This window comes from Ranitomeya imitator, chromosome 5 (genome assembly GCF_032444005.1).
Source record: "Ranitomeya imitator isolate aRanImi1 chromosome 5, aRanImi1.pri, whole genome shotgun sequence".
NCBI classification, from domain to species: Eukaryota; Metazoa; Chordata; class Amphibia; order Anura; family Dendrobatidae; genus Ranitomeya; species Ranitomeya imitator.
Genome location: NC_091286.1, coordinates 36,002,652 through 36,026,078, shown reverse-complemented (window position 1 = coordinate 36,026,078; position 23,427 = coordinate 36,002,652). Strand labels below are relative to the sequence as shown.

The window sequence follows — 23,427 nt, the reverse complement described above, 5'->3', positions numbered from 1 at the left end:
GGTGTGTCTGTCTGCCTTGTTTTTTAACAATAAAGTATACCATTTTAGACTGAGGCTGTCTTCTATATTGGACTATTGTTGGTTAACTTGAACCACAGGAGGTCCACGTCTTCTCTGGTGATCTAAGTTCTGTTCCCTTGAACCTCAGACAGTCCAGGTCTTCTCTGTTGATTTAAACTTTTCAGTTGAACAAGAGGTTCAGATATTCTCTAGGGATTGAAATTTTGTTTGCTTGAGCCTTAGGGTGGCAGTCTTCTCTTTTGACCATTATGTAGATATATCTGCAGATCTGAATGATAGCGAAGGCTGGCTTTACATGGATACAGTATGGCCCGATCTTATGCCTGTATTACGCCCACAACATTCCTAAGAAGCATGAGGAACCATAACTTGTAATCAATGTTTTGGATGGAAAAATGTATTAATTGTAATTTTCTATTGGATGTATCAATGTTCTAGTTTGTTACAGGTCTTCATGGTCCACTGCTTCTCACATCTTTACCTTTTCTTCAGATTTCCTTGAAGGACAATCCAGCAAACATGATGTCCAGATAAATTTCCATAAGGCTCAACTAAGTAGCAATGAGGAACGTTTTAGGCTTTTAGAAGGTACTTGTTATAATGGGAAACTCATCTGGAAGATCACAGACTATGAACGAAAGAAGAAGGAGGCTGTGGAAGGTCGTGTGGTCTCCATTTACAGTCAGCATTTCTACACCAGCCGCTGTGGTTACCGCCTCTGTGCTCGTGCCTACCTGAATGGTGATGGCTCAGGGAAGGGGTCGTTTTTATCGTTGTATTTCGTGGTCATGAGAGGAGAGTTTGACTCACTGCTGTCCTGGCCATTTAAGCAAAAAGTCACCCTAATGCTGATTGATCAAAGTGGAAAAAAGAACCATATGGTAGACGTCTTCAAAGCTGACCCTCACAGTAGCAGCTTTAAAAGACCTGAAGGAGAGACCAACATAGCGTCTGGGTGTCCTCGCTTTGTCTCGCACACCCAAATAGAGAATCCAAAGAATGCCTGCTTTATTAAAGACGACACAATATTTATTAAAGTAGCAGTCGATCTTACAGATCTTGAGGAGCTTTGAAAGAAACAGAACTTTTTTTTTTATACGTATTGTTTTTATTCTTTTGCATTTCTGTGATATGTAAATTATGTTTTATCATGTGAAAGAAGTGTACATTTTATTTTAAAATAAATTATTTTAATAAGTTTCCATTGATACACTTGTACAAGGCAGCAGTATCATACTGAAGGTCCACACAACCAAGTTGGAGGTTCTGTCAGGAGACTTGTTTGCTAAGGACGTATATTGTAGCGCTTTGCTTTTGGTGTCGTTAATATAAAGCATAGAAGCTTCACTTTCTAATGAACCCACGATCAATCTGCCGCATTTATATAAAGTTGTGGAGCAGGATGAAAAGTTCTACTTAATGCAGCTTCATCTAATAAAGGGAAGATGAATGTCCACAACCTGTTCTTGTCACCTCTTCCCCTGTAGAGCATTCACGTGCTCAGGAATACAGGTACTTTTTTTCATGTTATCGCTCCAACCTACCAACCTTATCCTAATACTGTCATCTCTCCAATGACTTGGAGAGATAGAGGAACTGTTCTTCATATTATAACCCATCTACAAATCACAGCATGTTATTGGCACCTCTCCTCTTATACACCTTTCTAACCTACCAGTTATTTATTGTTATAGCACCATTTATTCCATGGCGCTTTACATGTGAGGAGGGGTATACATAATAAAACAAGTACAATAATCTTAAACAATACAAGTCATAACTGGTACAGGAGGAGAGAGGACCCTGCCCGCGAGGGCTCACAATCTACAAGGGATGGGTGAGGATACAATAGGTGAGGGTAGAGCTGGTCGTGCAGCGGTTTGGTCGATCGGTGGTTACTGCAGGTTATAGGCTTGCCGGAAGAGGTGCATCTTCAGGTTCTTTTTGAAGGTTTCGATGGTAGGCGAGAGTCTGATATGTTGGGGTAGAGGGTTCCAGAGTAGGGGTGATACGTGAGAGAAATCTTACTAGTTGTGAAGATACAGGAACCTTTCTTCAGGTTATCGCTCTACTGATCCCAGCGAGTTAGTTTTCACTCCTTGTCCAGATTTATAACTTTGTGATGGCGGTTGGGGGGGAAATAAAAGACCTCCTTTTTTTTTCACATTTTGACCTATCTACCAAACACAACCAGTTACTGTCATCTCACTCATTGTATGGCTTTTTCACTTAGTGGGCATAAAAGAACCTTTCTTTGTTTTTATCATCTCTTCAGCTCCCAGCTTGTTACAGTTTTTGTCCAGTTTTTTGACCCACTAATAGAGATACAGGAACTTTTCTTCATGTTATCACCCGTTACCAATGTCACTAGTCAGCTGCTGCAACTAACCAGGCAACTTGTCGACTTTTAGCCATAAATACGACTTTATATTTAAATGGAAAAAATAAAAATGGTGCCCGTAAGTGTAATGTTCTAGTTGGTGTTTTCACATTGTCAGGCATCTACTCTGCAAACGGATACAGGTGTAGATTTATTTAATGTTTTTGCTTTTCATTAAAATTGTATATAGTTAGTCCTCGGTTTACGATGGTCGCGAGTTACGACGCTTTATACGACGCCTCATTCCGACTTACGCGGTTTTGCGTCGTTAAGTCGAACTACGTGCAACTACATGCAGCGGCGGAAGAATACAGTCCAGTACTGTACACTGTACACGGTTACAGAGGAAAACGAGTCTCCTGCACGCCATAACACCCTTCATTATGGCTCCCAAACGTAAGCTAGGTTAGTAGCTAGTGTTTGGATAGGCTAAGTGTTTGCAGTACTGTACTTTTATTATGGTACAGTACTGTATGAACGTATGGTCCGACTTATGTCGAAATTCGGTTTAAGACGCCGCGTAAGAACGGATCAACGTCGTAAGTCGCGGACTATCTGTATTGTGCCAAACAAAAGTGGTAAAGAGCACCGACAGAATTTATTTTTGCAGTGCTCAAAAGAGATGGGGGGGTTGTCCTGCACAAACCCACATAGCTACCAGACTGGTCCAAACAACTTCACATGAAAATAAAGGCTCGTATGCCCTCCTGGCATTGGATAGCACATGACAGGTTCATCCAGCAGACATCTTCACAAGCTCTCCTCTTGGCTAGGATTTTATTTCAGCAATATTACAACCGATATGATCAGATTCCATGTACCACCTTGCTTTCAAGTTTGCCGGCGTATTAGCCAAACATATCCTTAAAGGGATGCCGCCATCTCTAGCAAATAACTAGGTTATGCCAACACTTTATAAGCAATGGGGTTTCGCCTCCAAGTTCCCTCACTGATCCCGAGAATTAAGAAGCATCAGTGCTGGTGAAGAGCGGCATCCTGCTTCTAAGTTCAAATTGCACAGCACTTCTTGGACATAGATTAAAAAAAAAAACGGCCATACTTTATTACTCTGTGCTGCATAAAGGTTTATAAAGCATGACTAGCTTTCAGTGGTGCTCAGTAAAATGCACTGCAAATAAATGTGTTTCCTAACAGTGTGTTTAATAGAATTTAGCAGAATGGTATGTTGGAGAGATCATGACATAGTCCATTTCTTGGTGACATTTAGATGATTTAGGTGGTCTTGCAAGTATTTGTGTTCGGGGAAGTTTGCCCTCTTCAGTGCGTACTCTTCCCCAATCTCTCTGTATCTCCGTTCGGCATCGTGACGGTACTCCTGCTCCTTGGTCATATAGGGACGACTTATCCAGTACTCCGTCTCCGTTTCTACCTCCAGCCTCTTAATCATGGCTTGTTTCATGCCCCACGTGACCACCCGGGGTCTCCTGTATTTCCCTATCCACTGGCGGCCAGGGATGCCCTTCCTCAGGAGAAGGTTGGTCAGGAACATTTTTGTTTAGGGTCTGAAAAAAAAGAAGAAGAAAAAAAAAAAAAGAAAGCGTTATGCGGTGTTCATAAAAGGGCTAACCAGAGGAGAGGGCTCTGATGCACTTAAAGCAGTTTCCTGGGAATATGCAGTGGTGGCGGATTTTTAGGATACTGTGAGTACGACCATCGGGACCACCACCGGTCAGATGAAGTGACAGCGATACTCTCTTTTAACTGAAAAGGGCTGCAGCAAAGAAGGCTCTTACTGGGGGACCAAAATCCCCTCTTACTGCTGGACACTGGCAGTCCAGAGTGTAAGACCACCAACACATTTTCCCCAAAACCCTTTAACCTCCTTATGACTGGACAAATTTTGATTTTTTACCCTTGCCCCCCCCCCCCAGCCTTCTTCCAAGAGCCATAACTTTGTTATTTTTCATTGATATAACCCTACAAAGGCTAATTTTTTTTTGAGGAACAAGGTGTACTTTTTAATGACACCACTCATTTTCCCAAGTTATCTGTTTAAAAAAACAAACGGAGAAGAATACAAATTCCAAGTAAGGTGAAATAAAATGCAGTTTTGCCATATTTTTGGGGGGTTTCTTTTTTTTTTTTTTTTTTTAACGTCCCTTGTGTGGTAAAACGACTTGGTTACCTGAGACTCCATGGAAGTGCGATCATGGTGACACCAAACTGGTATAGGCATACACCTATATATTTTAAGTGGTTAAAGGGAACCTGTCACCCCGAAAATCGCGGGTGAGGTAATCCCACCGGCATCAGGGGCTTATCTACAGCATTCTGTAATGCTGTACATAAGCCCCCCGATGTTACCTGAAAGAGGAGAAAAAGACGTTAGATTATACTCACCCAGGGGACGGTCCCACTGCTGGTCAGGTCGGATGGGCGTCTCCGGTCCGCTGCGGCGCCTCCTATCTTCTTTCCATGACGTCCTCTTCTGATCTTCAGCCACGGCTCCGGCGCAGGCGTACTTTGCTCTGCCCTGTTGAGGGCAGAGGATAGTACTGCAGTGCGCAGGCGCCGGAAAGGTCAGAGGCCTGGCGCCTGCGCACTGCAGTACTATCCTCTGCCCTCAACAGGGCAGAGCAAAGTACGCCTGCGCCGGAGCCGTGGCTGAAGATCAGAAGAGGACGTCATGGAAAGAAGATGGGAGGCGCCGCAGCGGACCGGAGACGCCCATCTGACCAGACCAGCAGTGGGACCGTCCCCGGGTGAGTATAATATAACGTCTTTTTCTCCTCTTTCAGGTAACATCGGGGGCTTATCTACAGCATTACAGAATGCTGTAGATAAGCCCCTGATGACGGTGGGCTTACCTCACCCGCGATTTTCGGGGTGACAGGTTCCCTTTAAGAACCTTTTGAAACGTTTTTTGAGCTGTCACCGTTTGCTGTAACCCGTGTTTTCTATATTTTTATGTCACCGGAGCCATGTTAGGGCCTTTTTATGTCGCAAGGCGAGCTGACATTTTTGTTGATACTATTTTGGGGTATATACATTTTTTGTGGTAGTCCAGCACCCAAAAAATGGCAATTCTGACTTTTTCTCTTTATGCATGGAGTGGGAGCAGCACCCAATGCCCTAGTAAACACGCAACTTTACAAGTCAGGAAGGGGTTAAAGAGCTGCACAACAGCCTCTGAATGTAAACTTTCCATGCTCTCACGGGCAGCAAGCAGAGCTCTCAACTATGAGGATAAAAAAAATAATGTATATTAAAAAAAAAAGCTGCAAAAGAATTAGAAGTAGCGAGATACAACATGTCTACTGTCTATAGCAGGGTCTCCAACCTGTGACACTACAACTCCCAGCTGTAAACATGTATAGTAGATGCCAATGGCATATCCCATACATGATGCAGATTCCATATAGGATTCACTTGCATTTTATCAGGTACGAGACGAGAGAACTGAATCAGGAAATACAACAGGCGGAGTCCTACCATAATTCACCCGAGTATGCCATTTTTCATTAAAAAAAAATTTAATTCACCAAGCGATTCCAGAGATCAGGGCTTTTTTATTTTGTGCCTTTTTTTTTCAAAAGGGGTGTGGACTCACATTGTAATTACACAGAGGTACCTAAAAAACATGACCCTCAACCCACCCCCAGAGAAACCTGTGAGCAAAGCCCCCTTGGTAAAGCGTGTAAAAACTACTACTAAATAAGGCTCATCCCTCTAAAACCAAATGGTGGCTAAAAACCAAAGATGAAAACTTAGAGCAGCGGAAGGCATAAAATAACAGCAAAAATTGGTCACTTTTGACCTGGTGATGGATCTTCCTTAACCCCTTCATGACCCAGCCTATTTTGACCTTAAAGACCTTGCCGTGTTTTGCAATTCTGACCAGTGTCCCTTTATGAGGTAATAACTCAGGAACGCTTCAATGGATCCTAGCGGTTCTGAGATTGTTTTTTCGTGACATATTGGGCTTCATGTTAGTGGTAAATTTAGGTCAATAAATTATGTGTTTATTTGTGATAAAAACGGAAATTTGGCGAAAATTTTGAAAATTTCGCAATTTTCACATTTTGAATTTTTATTCTGTTAAACCAGAGAGGTATGTGACACAAAATAGTTAATAAATAACATTTCCCACACGTCTACTTTACATCAGCACAATTTTGGAAACAAAATTTTTTTTTGCTAGGAAGTTATAAGGGTTAAAATTTGACCAGCGATTTCTCATTTTTACAACGAAATTTACAAAACCATTTTTTTTTAGGGACCACCTCACATTTGAACTCAGTTTGAGGGGTCTATATGGCTGAAAATACCCAAAAGTGACACCATTCTAAAAACTGCACTCCTCAAGGTGCACAAAACCACATTCCAGAAGTTTATTAACCCTTCAGGTGCTTCACAGCAGCAGAAGCAACATGGAAGGAAAAAATTAACATTTAACTTTTTAGTTACAAAAATGATTTTTCAGCAACAATTTTTGTATTTTCCCAATGGTAAAAGGAGAAACTGAACCATGAAAGTTGTTGTCCAATTTGTCCCGAGTACGCTGATACCTCATATGTGGGGGTAAACCACTGTTTGGGCGCACGGCAGGGCTTGGAAGGGAAGGAGCGCCATTTGACTTTTTGAATGAAAAATTGGCTGCACTCTTTAGCGGACACCATGTCAAGTTTGGAGAGCCCCCGTGTGCCTAAAAATTGGAGCTCCCCCACAAGTGACCCCATTTTGGAAACTAGACGCCCCAAGGAACTTATCTAGATGCATAGTGAGCCCTTTAAACCCCCAGCTGCTTCACAAATTGATCCGTAAAAATGAAAAAGTACTATTTTTTCACAAAAAAAATTCTTTTAGCCTCAATTTTTTCATTTTCACATGTACAACAGGATAAAATGGATCCTAAAATTTGTTTGGCAATTTCTCCTGAGCACACCGATACCTCACATGTGGGGGTAAACCACTGTTTGGGCACATGGTAAGGCTCGGAAGGGAAGGAGCGCCATTTGACTTTTTGAATGAAAAATTATCTCCATCGTTAGCGGACACCATGTCGCATTTGGAGAGACCCTGTGTGCCTATGCAATGGAGCTCCCCCACAAGTGACCCCATTTTGGAAACTAGACCCCCCAAGGAACTTATCTAGATGCATACTGAGCACTTTAAACCCCCAGGTGCTTCACAGAAGTTTATAATGCAGGGCCATGAAAATAAAAAATAATTTTTCTTTTCTCAAAAATGATTTTTTAGCCTGGAATTTCCTATTTTTCCAAGGATAATAGGAGAAATTGGACCACAAATGTTGTTGTCCAGTTTGTCCTGAGTACGCAGATACCCCATATGTGGGGGTAAACCACTGTTTGGGCGCACGGCAGGGCTCAGAAGGGAAGGCACGCCATTTGGCTTTTTAAATGGAAAATTAGCTCCAATCATTAGCGGACACCATGTCGCGTTTGGAGAGCCCCTGTGTGCCTAAACATTAGAGATCCCCCACAAATGACCCCATTTTGGAAACTAGACCCCCAAAGGAACTAATCTAGATGTGTGGTGAGCACTTTGAACCCTCAAGTGCTTCACAGAAGTTTATAACGCAGAGCCATGAAAATAAAAATAAAAAATTCTTTTCTCAAAAATGATTTTTTAGCCCGCAATTTTTTATTTTCCCAAGGGTAACAGGAGAAATTTGACCCCAAAAGTTGTTGTCCAGTTTCTCCTGAGTACGCTGATACCCTATATGTGGGGGTAAACCACTGTTTGGGCACATGCCGGGGCTCGGAAGTGAAGTAGTGACGTTTTGAAATGCAGACTTTGATGGAATGCTCTGCGGGCGTCACGTTGCGTTTGCAGAGCCCCTGATGTGGCTAAACAGTAGAAACCCCCTACAAGTGACCCCATTTTGGAAACTAGACCCCGAAAGGAACTTATCTAGATGTGAGGTGAGCACTTTGAACCCCCAAGTGCTTTACAGAAGTTTATAACACAGAGCCGTGAAAATAATAAATACGTTTTCTTTCCTCAAAAATAATTTTTTAGCCCAGAATTTTTTATTTTACCAAGGGTTACAGGAGAAATTGGACCCCAAAAGTTGTTGTCCAGTTTCTCCTGAGTACGGTGATACCCCATGTGTGGGGGTAAACCACTGTTTGGGCACACGTCGGGGCTCAGAAGGGAAGTAGTGACTTTTGAAATGCAGACTTTGATGGAATGGTCTGCGGGCGTCACGTTGGGTTTGCAGAGCCCCTGGTGTGCCTAAACAGTAGAAACCCCACACAAGTGACCCCATTTTGGAAACTAGACCCCCCAAGGAACTTATCTAGATATGTGGTGAGCACTTTGAACCCCCAAGTGTTTCACAGACGTTTACAACGCAGAGCCGTGAAAGTAAAAAATAATTTTTCTTTCCTCAAAAATGATGTTTTAGCAAGCAATTTTTTATTTTCTCAAGGGTAACAGGAGAAATTGGACCCCAGTAATTGTTGCGCAGTTTGTCCTGAGTATGCTGGTACCCCATATGTGGGGGTAAACCACTGTTTGGGCACACGTCGGGGCTCGGAAGTGAGGGAGCACCATTTGACTTTTTGAATACAAGATTGGCTGGAATCAATGGTGGCGCCATGTTGCGTTTGGAGACCCCCTGATGTGCCTAAACAGTGGAAACCCCTCAATTCTAACTCCAACACTAACCCCAACACACCCCTAACTCTAATCCCAACTGTAGCCATAACCCTAATCACAACCCTAACCCCAACACACCCCTAACCACAACACACCCCTAACCACAACCCTAATTCCAACCCAACCCTAGCCCTAAGGCTATGTGCCCACGTTGCGGATTCGTATGAGATTTTTCAGCACCATTTTTGAAAAATCCACGGGTAAAAGGCACTGCGTTTTACCGCGGATTTCCAGTGTTTTTTGTCCGGATTTCACCTGCGGATTCCTATTGAGGAACAGGTGTAAAACGCTGCGGAATCCGCACAAAGAATTGACATGCTGCGGAAAATACAACGCAGCGTTCCCGCGCGGTATTTTCCGCACCATGGGCACAGCGGATTTGGCTTTCCATATGTTCACATGGTACTGTAAACCTGATGGAACTCTGCTGCGAATCCGCAGCGGCCAATCCGCACCGTGTGCACATAGCCTAATTCTAAAGGTATGTGCACACGCTGCGGAAAACGCTGCGGATCCGCAGCAGTTTCCCATAAGTTTACAATTCAATGCAAACCTATGGGAAACAAAAATCGCTGTACACATGCTGCAGAAAAACTGCACGGAAACACAGCGGTTTACATTCCGCAGCATGTTACTTCTTTCTGCGGATTCCGCAGCGGTTTTACAACTGCTCCAATAGAAAATCGCTGTTGTAAAACCGCATTGAAATGCGCAGAAAAAACGCGGTAAATCCGCCATAAATCTGCAGCGGTTTAGCACTGCGGATTTATCAAATCCGCAGCGGAAAAATCCGCAGAGGACCAGAATACGTGTGCACATAACGAAACCCTAGCCCTAGCCCTAACCCTACCCCTAACCCTAGTTCTTACCCCAACCTTAGTGGAAAAAAAAAATAATTATTTTTTTTATTGTCCCTACCTATGGGGGTGACAAAGGGGGGGGGGTCATTTACTTTTTTTTTTATTTTGATCACTGAGATATAACCTATCTCAGTGATCAAAATTCACTCTGGAACGAATCTGCCGGCTGGCAGATTCGGCGGGCGCACTGCACATGCGCCCGCCATTTTGGAAGATGGCGGCGCCCAGGAAAGAAGACGGACGGTCCCCGGGAGGCCAGGTAAGTATAAGGGGGGGGAGATCAGGGCACGGGGGGGGTGGATCGGAACACGGGGGGGGGATGGATTGGAGCACGGAGTGGGGGATCGCTGTGCGGGCGGGTGGATGGGAGCACGGGGGGGGGGGGGGGGGGAATCGCTGTGCGGGGGTGGGATCGCTGTGCGGGGGGTGGGATCGGAGTGCGGGGGGGGGTTTGATTGGAGCACGGGGGGAGCGGGCAGGAGGACGTGGGAGCGGAGCACAGGACCGAGGGGAGCGGAGCACAGATCGGGGAGCTGGGGGGGCGATCGGAGGGGTGGAGTGGGGGCACATTAGTGTGTCCAGCAATGGCCGATAATATTGCAGCATCGGCCATGGCTGGATTGTAATATTTCACCATTTTTTTAGGTGAAATATTACAAATCGCTCTGATTGGCAGTTTCACTTTCAACAGCCACTCAGAGCGATCGTAGCCACGAGGGGGTGAAGCCACCCCCCCTGGGCTAAACTACCACTCCCCCTGTCCCTGCAGATCGGGTGAAATGGGAGTTAACCCTTTCACCCGATCTGCAGGGACGCGATCTTTCCATGACGCATATGCTGCGTCATGGGTCGGAATGGCACCGACTTTCATGACGCAGCGTATGCGTCAAAGGTCGGGAAGGGGTTAATAGAAACCTTTCAGCAGGATTTTGCTAAGTAAACTACAGGCATTGTCATATTGAGGTTGTTATACTGATTAAAATGATGGTACTTGGTGATGAAATCAGTCTTGTGGTTCTTGTGTAATCTTTGCATGCGGTTTTGAGTTAATGATATGCTCGTGCTCTGGGGCAGCCTATGGGTGGGGTAACTTTTTTTGTGCTCTGGCCTCAGCGTCATCTTTATGGGCTTAAATAGGTCACTGAACCTTTAGTGACCTGCCTCCTATCCTAAATACTGCGCTTGCACAATATTGCGGCTCCAACAAAATGGCGGCGGAGCATGCGCAGTAGCATCTATCTGCAAGTGATGCTCTACATCTGCACAAGCCCAAGCCCTTCCCAGTGGTGGGTGGCGCTTTAGAGCATAGATAGATGCTACTGCGCATGCGCCGCCATTTTATTGGAGCAGAAAAAATAAAAATTTTACTCCTGCAAAGTGGTGGTGGCACATGCGCAGCAGCATCTATTGGCAAGCAATGCTCTCAAACGCCGCCCACCACTGGGAAGGGCTTGCGCAAATTTAGAGCATCGCTTGCGGATAGATTTTACTTCGTATGCGTTGCTGCCATTTGGGTGGAGTTAAAATGTATTTATTTATATTTTAACCCCTTCCCGACCTTTGACGCATACGCTGCGTCATGAAAGTCGGTGCCATTCCGACCCATGACGCAGCATATGCGTCATGGAAAGATCGCGTCCCTGCAGATCGGGTGAAAGGGTTAACTCCCATTTCACCGGATCTGCAGGGACAGGGGGAGTGGTAGTTTAGCCCAGGGGGGGTGGCTTCACCCCCTCGTGGCTACGATCGCTCTGATTGGCTGTTGAAAGTGAAACTGCCAATCAGAGCGATTTGTAATATTTCACCTAAAAAACTGGTGAAATATTACAATCCAGCCATGGCCGATGCTGCAATATCATCGGCCATGGCTGGAAACACTTATGTGCACCCACCCCACCCCTCCGATCGCCCCCCCAGCCCCCCGATCTGTGGTCCGCTCCCCTCCGTCCTGTGCTCCGCTCCCCCGTCCTCCTGTCCGCTTCCCCGTGCACCAATCACACCCCCCGCGCTCCAATCAAACCCCCCCGCACTCCGATCCCCCCCCCCGCACACAGCGACCCCCCCGTGCTCCGATCCACCCCCCCCGCACAGCGATCCCTCACCCCGTGCTCCAATCCTTCCCCGTGCTCCAATCCTCCCTCCCGTGTTCCGATCCACCCCCCCCCATGATCCGATCCACCCCCCCGTGCTCCGACGCCCCCCCCTTATACTTACCTGGCCGCCCGAGGTCCGTCCGTCTTCTTTCCTGGGCGCCGCCATCTTCCAAAATGGCGGGCGCATGTGCAGTGCGCCCGCCGAATCTGCCGGCCGGCAGATTCGTTCCAGAGTGAATTTTGATCACTGAGATAGATTATATCTCAGTGATCAAAATAAAAAAAAAAGTAAATGACCCCCCCCCCTTTGTCACCCCCATAGATAGGGACAATAAAAAAAATAAAGAATTTTTTTTTTTCTCACTAAGGTTGGGGTAAGAACTAGGGTTAGGGTTAGGGGTAGGGTTAGGGGTAGGGTTAGGGTTTCGGTATGTGCACACGTATTCTGGTCCTATGCGGATTTTTCCGCAGCGGATTTGAAAAATCCACAGTGCTAAACCGCTGCCGATTTATCGTGGATTTACCGCGGTTTTTCTGCGCATTTCACTGCGGTTTTACAACTGCGATTTTCTATTGGAGCAGTTGTAAAACCGCTGCGGAATCCGCAGAAAGAAGTGACATGCTGCGGAATGTAAACCGCTGCGTTTCCGTGCAGTTTTTCCGCAGCATGTGTACAGCGATTTTTGGTTCCCATAGGTTCACATTGAACTGTAAACTCATGGGAAACTGCTGCGGATCCGCAGCGTTTTCCGCAGCGTGTGCACATACCTTTAGAATTAGGCTATGTGCACACGGTGCGGATTGGCCGCTGCGGATTCGCAGCAGTGTTCCATCAGGTTTACAGTACCATGTAAACATATGGAAAACCAAATCCGCTGTGCCCATGGTGCAGAAAATACCGCGCGGGAACGCTGCGTTGTATTTTCCGCAGCATGCCAATTCTTTGTGCGGATTCCGCAGCGTTTTACACCTGTTCCTCAATAGGAATCCACAGGTGAAATCCGCACAAAAAACACTGGAAATCCACGGTAAATCCACAGGTAAAACGCAGTGCCTTTTACCCGCGGATTTTTCAAAAATGATGCTGAAAAATCTCATACGAATCCGCAACGTTGGCACATAGCCTTAGAGTTGGGTTGGAATTAGGGTTGTGGTTAGGGTTAGGGGTGTGTTGGGGTTAGGGTTGTGGTTAGGGGTGTGTTGGGGTTAGGGTTGTGATTAGGGTTACGGCTACAGTTGGGATAAGGTTTAGGGGTGTGGGGGGTTAGTGTTGGAGGTAGAATTGAGGGGTTTCCACTGTTTAGGCACTTCAGGGGGTCTCCAAACGCAACATGGCGCCACCATTGATTCCAGCCAATCTTGTATTCAAAAATTCAAATGGTGCTCCCTCACTTCCGAACCCCGACGTGTGCCCAAACAGTGGTTTACCCCCACATATGGGGTACCAGCATACTCAGGACAAACTGCGCAACAATTACTGGGGTCCAATTTCTCCTGTTACCCTTGAGAAAATAAAAAATTGCTTGCTAAAACATCATTTTTGAGGAAAGAAAAATGATTTTTTATTTTCACGGCTCTGCGTTATAAACTTCTGTAAAGCACTTGGGGGTTGAAAGTGCTCACCTCACATCTAGATAAGTTCCTTTCGGGGTCTAGTTTCCAAAATGGGGTCACTTGTGGGGGGTTTCTACTGTTTAGCCACATCAGGGGCTCTGCAAACGCAACGTGACGCCCACAGAGCATTCCATCAAAGTCTGCATTTCAAAACGTCACTACTTCACTTCCGAGCCCCAGCATGTGCCTAAACAGTGGTTTACCCCCACATATGGGGTATCAGCGTACTCAGGAGAAACTGGACAACAACTTTTGGGGTCAAATTTCTCCTGTTACCCTTGGGAAAATAAAAAATTGCGGGCTAAAATTCATTTTTGAGAAAATAATTTTTTTTTTTTATTTTCATGGCTCTGCGTTATAAACTTCTGTGAAGCACTTGAGGGTTCAAAGTGCTCACTACACATCTAGATTAGTTCCTTTGGGGGTCTAGTTTCCAAAATGGGGTAATTTGTGGGGGATCTCCAATGTTTAGGCACACAGGGGCTCTCCAAACGCGACATGGTGTCCGCTAATGATTGGAGATAATTTTCCATTTAAAAAGCCAAATGGCGTGCCTTCCCTTCTGAGCCCTGCCGTGCGCCCAAACAGTGGTTTACCCCCACATATGGGGTATCTGCATACTCAGGACAAACTGGACAACAACATTTGTGGTCCAATTTCTCCTATTACCATTGGCAAAATAGGAAATTCCAGGCTAAAAAATCATTTTTGAGAAAAGAAAAATTATTTTTTATTTTCATGGCTCTGCATTATAAACTTCTGTGAAGCACCTGGGGGTTTAAAGTGCTCAGTATGCATCTAGATAAGTTCCTTGGGGGGTCTAGTTTCCAAAATGGGGTCACTTGTGGGGGAGCTCCATTGCATAGGCACACAGGGGCTCTCCAAATGCGACATGGTGTCCGCTAAGAATTGGAGCTAATTTTCCATTCAAAAAGTTAAAAGGCGCGCCTTCCCTTCCGAGCCCTGCCGTGTGCCCAAACAGTGGTTTACCCCCACATATGAGGTATCGGCGTACTCGGGAGAAATTGCTCAACAAATTTTAGGATCCATTTTATCCTATTGCCCATGTGAAAATGAAAAAATTGAGGCTAAAAGAATTTTTTTGTGAAAAAAAAGTACTTTTTCATTTTTACGGATCAATTTGTGAAGCACCTGGGGGTTTAAAGGGCTCACTATGCATCTAGATAAGTTCCTTGGGGCGTCTAGTTTCCAAAATGGGGTCACTTGTGGGGGAGCTCCAATTTTTAGGCACACGGGGGCTCTCCAAATGTGACATGGTGTCCGCTAAAGAGTGCAGCCAATTTTTCATTCAAAAAGTCAAATGGCGCTCCTTCCCTTCCAAGCCCTGCCGTGCGCCCAAACAGTGGTTTACCCCCACATATGAGGTATCAGCATACTCAGGACAAATTGGACAACAACGTACGTGGTTCAGTTTCTCCTTTTACCATTGGGAAAATAAAAAAAATTGTTGCTGAAAAATCATTTTTGTGACTAAAAAGTTAAATGTTCATTTTTTCCTTCCATGTTGCTTCTGCTGCTGTGAAGCACCTGAAGGGTTAATAAACTTCTTGAATGTGGTTTTGTGCACCTTGAGGGGTGCAGTTTTTAGAATGGTGTCACTTTTGGGTATTTTCAGCCATATAGACCCCTCAAACTGACTTCAAATGTGAGGTGGTCCCTAAAAAAAATGGTTTTGTAAATTTCGTTGTAAAAATGAGAAATCGCTGGTCAAATTTTAACCCTTATAACTTCCTAGCAAAAAAATAGGGATTTTTGTGTGTACTCACCGTAAAATCCTTTTCTCCGAGCCACTCATTGGGGGACACAGGACCATGGGTTATGCTGCTGTCACTAGGAGGCTGACACTAAGCTGAGACAAAAAAAGGTTAGCTCCTCCCCTGCAGTATACACCCTCGTACTGGCTTCCAGACACCCAGTTTAGTGCAAAAGCAGTAGGATATTAACAATATAACAAGTAACATTAGGATATAACATGTCAAACAAACAGTCAAGATAAAAAAAAACAAGGTCACGAGCCGAAAGGCTACCAGGGTGGGTGCTGTGTCCCCCAATGAGTGGCTCGGAGAAAAGGATTTTACGGTGAGTACACACAAAAATCCCTATTTCTCCTTCGCCTCATTGGGGGACACAGGACCATGGGACGTCCCAAAGCAGTCCCTGGGAGGGAAACAATACAACCAAATAACTCCGTGTACCATCTGACTACAAATGCGCAACGGCCGCCTGCAGGATACGCCTGCCAAGGGCCGCGTCCGCAGAGGAGTGAATGTGAACATTGTAATGCTTTGTGAAAGTATGCAGGCTGGACCACGTTGCGGCCTTGCAAACCTGCTCCGCTGTAGCCTGGTGCCGGATGGCCCAGGAAGCACCCATCGACCGAGTGGAGTGAGCTCTAATCCCCGCCGGGATAGGACTGCCCCTGACCCGATAGGATTCCTGGATAGCAGATCGGATCCATCTGGCTATCGTGGATTTAGACGCAGCCAAACCCTTTCTGTGACCCTCCGGGAGCACGAAAAGGGCGTCCGATTTTCTGAAGTGAGCCGTTCTGGAAATGTACCTCCTGAGGGCCCTTACCACGTCAAGAGTATGGAGAGCCTTCTCGACCCTATGTTTGGGCTGCGGGCAAAAGGAGGGAAGAATGATGTCCTCATTAAGGTGGAAAGATGAGACCACCTTCGGAAGAAACGCCGGAGAAGGACGTAGGACTACCTTGTCCTGATGAAAAGCAAGGAAAGGAGCCCGGCAGGATAAAGCGGCGAGCTCTGAAACCCTTCTGATGGACGTCACCGCTACTAGGAAGGCAACCTTCCAAGAGAGGACAGAGAGCGGAACGTCTTGAAGGGGTTCGAACGGCGGTTCCTGGAGAACCCCCAGGACCAAATTGAGATCCCAGGTCTCTAAAGGCATCCTGTAGGGAGGAACAACATGGGAGACTCCCTGAATGAAAGTCTTGACCTGAAGGTTGGTGGCGATCCTACGCTGGAAAAGCACGGATAACGCTGAGATCTGACCTTTGAGGGAACTCAGAGCCAAACCGGAGTCCAGACCCGACTGAAGGAAATTCAAGATGCAAGGGATAGAGAAAACGAGAGGAGGGTGACCCCGGAGCCTGCACCATGAGAAGAAGGTTTTCCAGACGCGGTGGTAGATGGAGGCGGAAGACGCCTTTCGAGCACTTAACATGGTGGGGATGACCTGCTGAGAGAAACCGGCGCGAGTTAGAATCCAGGTTTCAACAGCCACGCCGTTAAACGTAGGGCCCCTGAGCTCTGATGGTAGATCGGTCCTTGGCGAAGCAGGTCTGGGCGGTCTGGCAACCGCAAGGGAACGTCGGCTACGAGCTGAACGAGCTCCGCGTACCAAGCGCGACGAGGCCAGTCTGGGGCGACCAGGATGACTGGAACTCCCTCCGTCTTGATCTTTCGGATCACCCTCGGCAGCAAGGGAAGGGGAGGAAACACGTATGGGAGCTGAAATTGATGCCACGGAGAGATCAGCGCGTCCACTCCTATGGCCTGGGGATCCCGAGATCGAGCAATGAAGTTGTGGACTTTGGCGTTCAATCTGGACGCCATCAGATCCACGTCCGGGGTCCCCCAGCGAAGACAGATCTGGAGAAAAACCTCTGGGTGGAGTTCCCACTCCCCCGAGGCAAGGCCCTGGCGGCTCAGGAAGTCCGCCGCCCAGTTCTCGACTCCCGGAATGTGCACCGCAGAGATGATGGAGTGGTTGGTTTCGGCCCAACGAAGGATGAGGGAGACTTCCTGCATCGCTGCCCTGCTGCGGGTACCCCCCTGGTGGTTGATGTAGGCCACCGCCGTGACGTTGTCCGATTGGACTCGTACTGGGTGACCCGCGAGCAGGGTGTGAAAGCGACTCAGAGCAAGTCTGATAGCGCGGATCTCCAGGATGTTGATGGGAAGTTTGGATTCCCGAACTGTCCATCGGCCCTGGGCAGAGTGGTGGAGGAACACCGCCCCCCAGCCAAGAAGACTGGCGTCGGTAGTTACCACTAACCAGCGGATCGGGAGGAAGGACTTCCCCTGGAGAAGAGATGGGCCCAGGGTCCACCATACGAGAGATTGTCTGACCCGCGGGGACAGGGGGCAAGGGCGGTCGAGAGATGAGATACTCCTGTCCCAGTTGTCCAGCAAAGCCTGTTGCAAGGGACGGAGATGGAGTTGAGCAAAAGCAACTGCTTCGATTGTGGCAACCATCTTTCCCAGGATCTTCATGGCGAACCGAATGGTTCGCGGGCGGGGATGACAGAGCGTTCGGGCTCCCTTCTGAAGCGCTTGGGCCTTGGACCGAGGAAGCAAGACCAGTCCCCTCGAAGTGTCCAGGATCATTCCCAGAAAGGAGATCCGACGGGCCGGAACGGGAGCGGATTTGTCCCAGTTGATCAACCAACCTAGGCGCGAAAGAGAATCCAGGGTAATTTGGACGCTTGACTCGCAGGCTTGAAAAGACGGGCCCTTTATGAGGAGATCGTCTAAGTAAGGAAACACGACGACTCCTCGAGAATGAAGAATGGCCATGACAGCCGCCATGACCTTGGTAAATACCCTGGGCGCCGTGGCGAGACCGAAGGGTAAAGCCGTGAACTGGAAGTGGTCCTCCCGAATGGCAAAGCGGAGGAACCTCTGATGAGACGGGAAAATCGGAATGTGAAGATAGGCATCCTTGATGTCTATCGAGGCTAGAAATTCCCCTCTCTCCATCGAAGAGATGACCGATCTGAGCGATTCCATCCTGAAGTGCCGGACTCTTACGCACTTGTTCAGGAGCTTCAGATCCAAAATGGGCCGCACTTTTCCGTCCTTCTTTGGCACGACGAAGAGGTTTGAGTAGAAACCTTTGAACCTCTCGTGTTCCGGGACCGGGACAATGACCCCGCTCTGGCGGAGGCTGTGAATGGCGCAAAGAAGGGCGCGAGACTGAGCTGCCGAGCTGGGAAGACGAGAGGGGAAGAACCGAGTTGGAGGAGGAGAGGAGAACTCTATCTTGTAACCTGACGATACCAGATCCCTGACCCATTCGTCGTGCACGACGGAGAGCCAGGCTTGCTGAAAAAGGAGCAGACGGCCGCCTACTCTGATGGTATCGACCGGCGCCGTTCCCGAGTCATTGAGACGAGAATCTGGGAGGTCTGGACCCTCGGGATCTGGGTTGTCTAGGTTTCCCGCGCCAGGAAGGAATAGGCCTGAAGGAGGGACGAGCATCTCTGTCGGTGCGAGCGGATCGGTCCGATCTGGGAAGACCGGTAGGATTGGACCAGGCTGAGCTGGTACGAAAGGGCCGAAAGCGAAAGAAAGGCTGGCGCTGGAAGGCTGCCTTGGGCCTCTGTTGGGGAAGGAACTTGCTCTTTCCCCCTGTGGCGTCGGAAATAAGCTGGTCAAGCTTTTCGCCGAAAAGCCGCCCGCTTTGAAAAGGGAGGGAGATCAGAGATTTCTTAGAGGAGGAATCTGCGCGCCAATCTCTGAGCCAAAGAGCCCTTCTAATAGCGATGGCGTTGGAAGCCGCGGATGCTGCGCAGTTCGCTGCGTCGAGGGATGCGAACATCACATAATCACTAGCCATGGCTAACTGCTTAGCCAGGTCCGCCATCTCGGACGGGAGGTCCTGTTCGTTAATGGATTTCGCTAGAGCATCCGCCCAGGAAACCATAGCCTTGGACACCCAAGCCGCTGCGAAGGAGGGGGACAGGGAAGAGCCAGAGGCTTCATACACCGAACGAGCTAGCGAGTCTATCTGGCGTTCGGTGGGGCTCTTAATTGACGCGCCTTCCGGGACTGAAAGAAGCGTTTTGGAAGCTAGGCGTGAGACCGGCGGATCTACTAAAGGAGGATCCGTCCAGTCTTTCACGAGATCCGCTGAGAAGGGATACTTTGATAGCAGATCCTTTTTACCCGTGAACCGCTTATCTGGATGCTCCCTGTGACGCCTGACTATATCCAGAAAGGCTGGATGTGAGGCAAAGGATTTGTGGGAACGTTTGGATCTGGTAAACGAGACCGCGTGTTCCGGAGCGGAATTAGCGTCATCCTCCACCTTAAGAGCGTGATTGACTGCTACAATGAGGGAGTCGACCGTAGCTCTGAAATCCGGAGCCTCCGGGTCCAATGATACCTCAGACTCATGTTCAGAGTCGGGAGCGCTGTGAGCCCCCAAAGAGGGAGAGCGAGAGGGGGAGCTGTCAGATTCTGAGCGGCGGGGAGAGCGTTCAGGAGAGGTAGTGCGGATCCGTTTTCTGGAAGACCGAGCCTCTTTATGGAGAGAGCGGCCCCTGCTGACCGACGATTCCCCTGCTATGGAGGGATCTCTTAACGCCTGTAACGGGTTACCTCGTTCCCCAGGAGGATTTTGAATGGATTTGATGGCGTTGGCTAAAAAATCCACGGATTGAGAGAGAGAAGCGACCCACGGGGGGGGGGGACTAGGTACGCCAGAGTCGGTGGCGGTGGAGGGCTCCTGGGCACATGGGGCATCGCAGGCAGAACAGAGGGGGGAACTTTGAGGCCTAGGAAGAGGGGCCTGACAGGTGGTACACGCAGAAAAAAAGGTTGTATGCACCTTAGAGGATTTTTTAGATCTAGTCTGCGACATGACTCTAATGCACAAAAAGCCACAGGGGCTATAAATTGGCCTGGGAAGCAGAGGGCGGCGCTGCAGAGGAGAAGCTGACGATGTCTCCTTACCCCGGTCCTGTGTCCCGCTGTCCTGGGAAGCCGGCTGGGAAATCAGAGACAGGGAACTAGCTGCACGTGGGCGCTGTGCTTCCGAGATGCGGCAGAGCTGAGCTGCGGCGTGTCTGTGAGGACCAAGATGGCCGCCGAGATCAGGGGGGAGATCTCGGCGGCTGCGAGAAGCGCCAGGGACCGGGGGCGGCGCCGCCGATGACGCGCAGCAGTGGGCGGAGCCTATCGGCAGCGACCAGCGGCCAGGCCGAAGCCAGGGACTAAATTTGCGGCCCCGGCCCGGCGCGCGGCCGCAAAGGGCCGACGACTCGGCCCACCATACTGCGCTGCAGCCCGCCAATGTGCCAGGTTGAGGAGGAGCCCTCCGGACCGCTGAGACCCCCCCATCCCCCACGGAACACTTACCCCTGTGGAGGTGAGAGGAATCTAGCGCTTGGGAGAATAGCTGGGACGGTGCAGGGGTTGGGAAGCCTCAATCCACCAGCCCCTGAGAGAGAGGGGTGGAGAGGAACCGTCCACCACCTGAGTCACACAGAAACATTGGTGATGCAGTATGGTCTGCACGGACGCCACGGGGAATAGGGCCACTGTACAGCCGAGGGTAGAACCTGGTGGACAGGGCATATGTCCGGCAATAAAAAAGGGCCTGGCTGCAGAGGAGGGTACTGGAGGAAAACACCAGTGCTCGTCTGTATAAAAAAAGGGGAGATCGGGGCCCATTTAGGGGAGAAACCGTCGCCCAAAAAATGTCAGCTCAGGCAGTGGCTCCCACGTCGCAGGAGAGGATACGGAGAGGAGAACTCCCGTGCTCGCCTGTTGTTGGTTCGGGGGAGATCGGACCCTGAAAGGACCCGTCGCCCCCTTCGTCCGGAAAAGATAAAAAAGAAAAAATTTGTGAAATTAAAAATCAGTGTGCCTCCTACGGACACTAAGCTTAAACTGGGTGTCTGGAAGCCAGTACGAGGGTGTATACTGCAGGGGAGGAGCTAATCTTTTTTTGTCTCAGCTTAGTGTCAGCCTCCTAGTGACAGCAGCATAACCCATGGTCCTGTGTCCCCCAATGAGGCGAAGGAGAAAAATTTTGTTTCCAAAATTGTGCTGATGTAAAGTAGACGTGTGGGAAATGTTATTTATTAACTATTTTGTGTCACATATCTCTCTGGTTTAACAGAATAAAAATTCAAAATGTGAAAATTGCGAAATTTTCAAAATTTTCGCCAAATTTCCGCTTTTATCACAAATAAACACAGAATTTATTGACCTAAATTTACCACTAACATGAAGCCCAATATGTCACGAAAAAACAATCTCAGAACCGCTAGGATCCATTGAAGCGTTCCTGAGTTATTACCTCATGAAGGGACACTGGTCAGAATTGCAAAAAACGGCAAGGTCTTTAAGGTCAAAATAGGCTGGGTCATGAAGGGGTTAAAACACCACAATATAAAGTGCGCAAGCGCAGTATGTAAAATAAGGGGCAGGTCAGTGACCTGCCATAAGGATAATAACAATTAAACAACAACCACAAGACGGATTTCATCAACCGAGGTATCACTGTAATCAGTACAACGGCGCCGACCTGACTCTGTGTGTAGGTTACTGTTCACAATCCCGCCGACAGGTTCCCTTTAAGGAATGTATATTATAAAGTTGCGCTGAGGATCCCAACAGGGTTACAAAATGGGATCTTGCATATACGGATGGTCTAAAGAAGAAAACCCCTTTAAGGGAGCGGCTTTCTCCCCTGCTTCTCTATTTCTTCAGGTGGAAGAAACACCATGTGACGTCCTGGACACTCCACCTGTGGAGGGCTGGCCCATTAGGGTATAGAGGTGACTGGAGCGGTGGTCCCGCACTCACACCTCCGCTCCCTACTCGCAGGGGTCTTTGTAATCCCCATTTTTACCATTGGGAATATTAAAAGAGACATAATTACAGTTTAACCAGCAATACAAAAAAGGAGATAAAAAGCAATAGACATTGCATACTCCCCTAATTTATACCTTACTGCAGTGTAGATTATACAGTACTGTGCCCCAGCTGCTGCAGAACATCATAATACAGACCTTTTGATCGTATCTTATTACAGGATCTCCCATGTGGAGCGCCCCTTTAAGGCAGTCATGTGACAATAATCCCTCCCGCCATACATTATACGGGGACCCATATGGAGCGCCCCTTTAAGGCAGTCATGTGACAACAATCCCTTCCGCCATACATTATACGGGGACCCATATGGAGCACCCCTTTAAGGCAGTCATGTGACAATAATCCCTCCCGCCATACATTATACGGGGACCCATATGGAGCGCCCCTTTAAGGCAGTCATGTGACAATCCCTCCCGCCATACATTATATGGGGGCCCATATGGTGCACCCCTTTAAGGCAGTCATGTGACAATAATCCCTCCCGCCATACATTATGCGGGGGCCCATATGGAGCACCCCTTTAAGGCAGTCATGTGACAATAATCCCTCCCGCCATACATTATACGGGGGGCCATATGGAGCGCCCCTTTAAGGCAGTCATGTGACAATAATCCCTCCCGCCATACATTATACGGGGATCCATATGGAGCGCCCCTTTAAGGCAGTCATGTGACAATCCCTCCCGCCATACATTATATGGGGGCCCATATGGTGCACCCCTTTAAGGCAGTCATGTGACAATAATCCCTCCCGCCATACATTATGCGGGGGCCCATATGGAGCACCCCTTTAAGGCAGTCATGTGACAATAATCCCTCCCGCCATACAGTATACAGGGGCAGAACATACTGCAGAGGACAATGCTGTGTGACTTACCAGCCTAGGACATGGGTATTCCCTACAGTAATATCGCACTCAGCCTCCTCGTCCTGACAGCCGCACACTACGCAGACATAACTAGTGTCCTTCACAACCCGGAAGTCAGCAAGAAACCGGAAGTGCTGAATTCGCCATATTTGATAGGGGCAAGATGATAAAAATGCATTAAAAAAGTGATTAATATCCCTTCGTTCTATTGATCTAGCACTATCTATGCAACAATGACCATAAACACTGAATACATTTAGCCATCATGTGAAGAGTGTTAAAACGCTGCCAGAAGT

At 48.0% G+C, this 23,427-nt stretch overlaps 1 protein-coding gene and 1 long non-coding RNA gene across 3 annotated transcripts in view; one reads left to right on the top strand and one right to left on the bottom strand.

The window, feature by feature from the left end:
- The window catches only part of TRAF5 (TNF receptor associated factor 5), a 92,409-nt gene extending 91,180 nt beyond the window's left edge, over positions 1–1,229 (top strand). For both annotated transcript variants that reach the window (XM_069768550.1, XM_069768549.1), the window contains exon 11: positions 514–1,229. In XM_069768550.1, coding sequence (XP_069624651.1) covers positions 514–1,094 — 581 coding nt within the window. In that variant the 3' untranslated portion in view covers positions 1,095–1,229. The remainder of the gene's footprint in view (positions 1–513) is intronic.
- Positions 1,230–3,541: 2,312 nt separating this feature from the next.
- LOC138681224 (uncharacterized) lies at positions 3,542–23,384 on the bottom strand. Its single transcript, XR_011321901.1, has 2 exons — positions 23,141–23,384; positions 3,542–3,924 (listed from the first exon to the last, which is right to left on the bottom strand). It is a non-coding gene; the product is annotated as an uncharacterized lncRNA (long non-coding RNA).
- Positions 23,385–23,427: the final 43 nt, after the last annotated feature.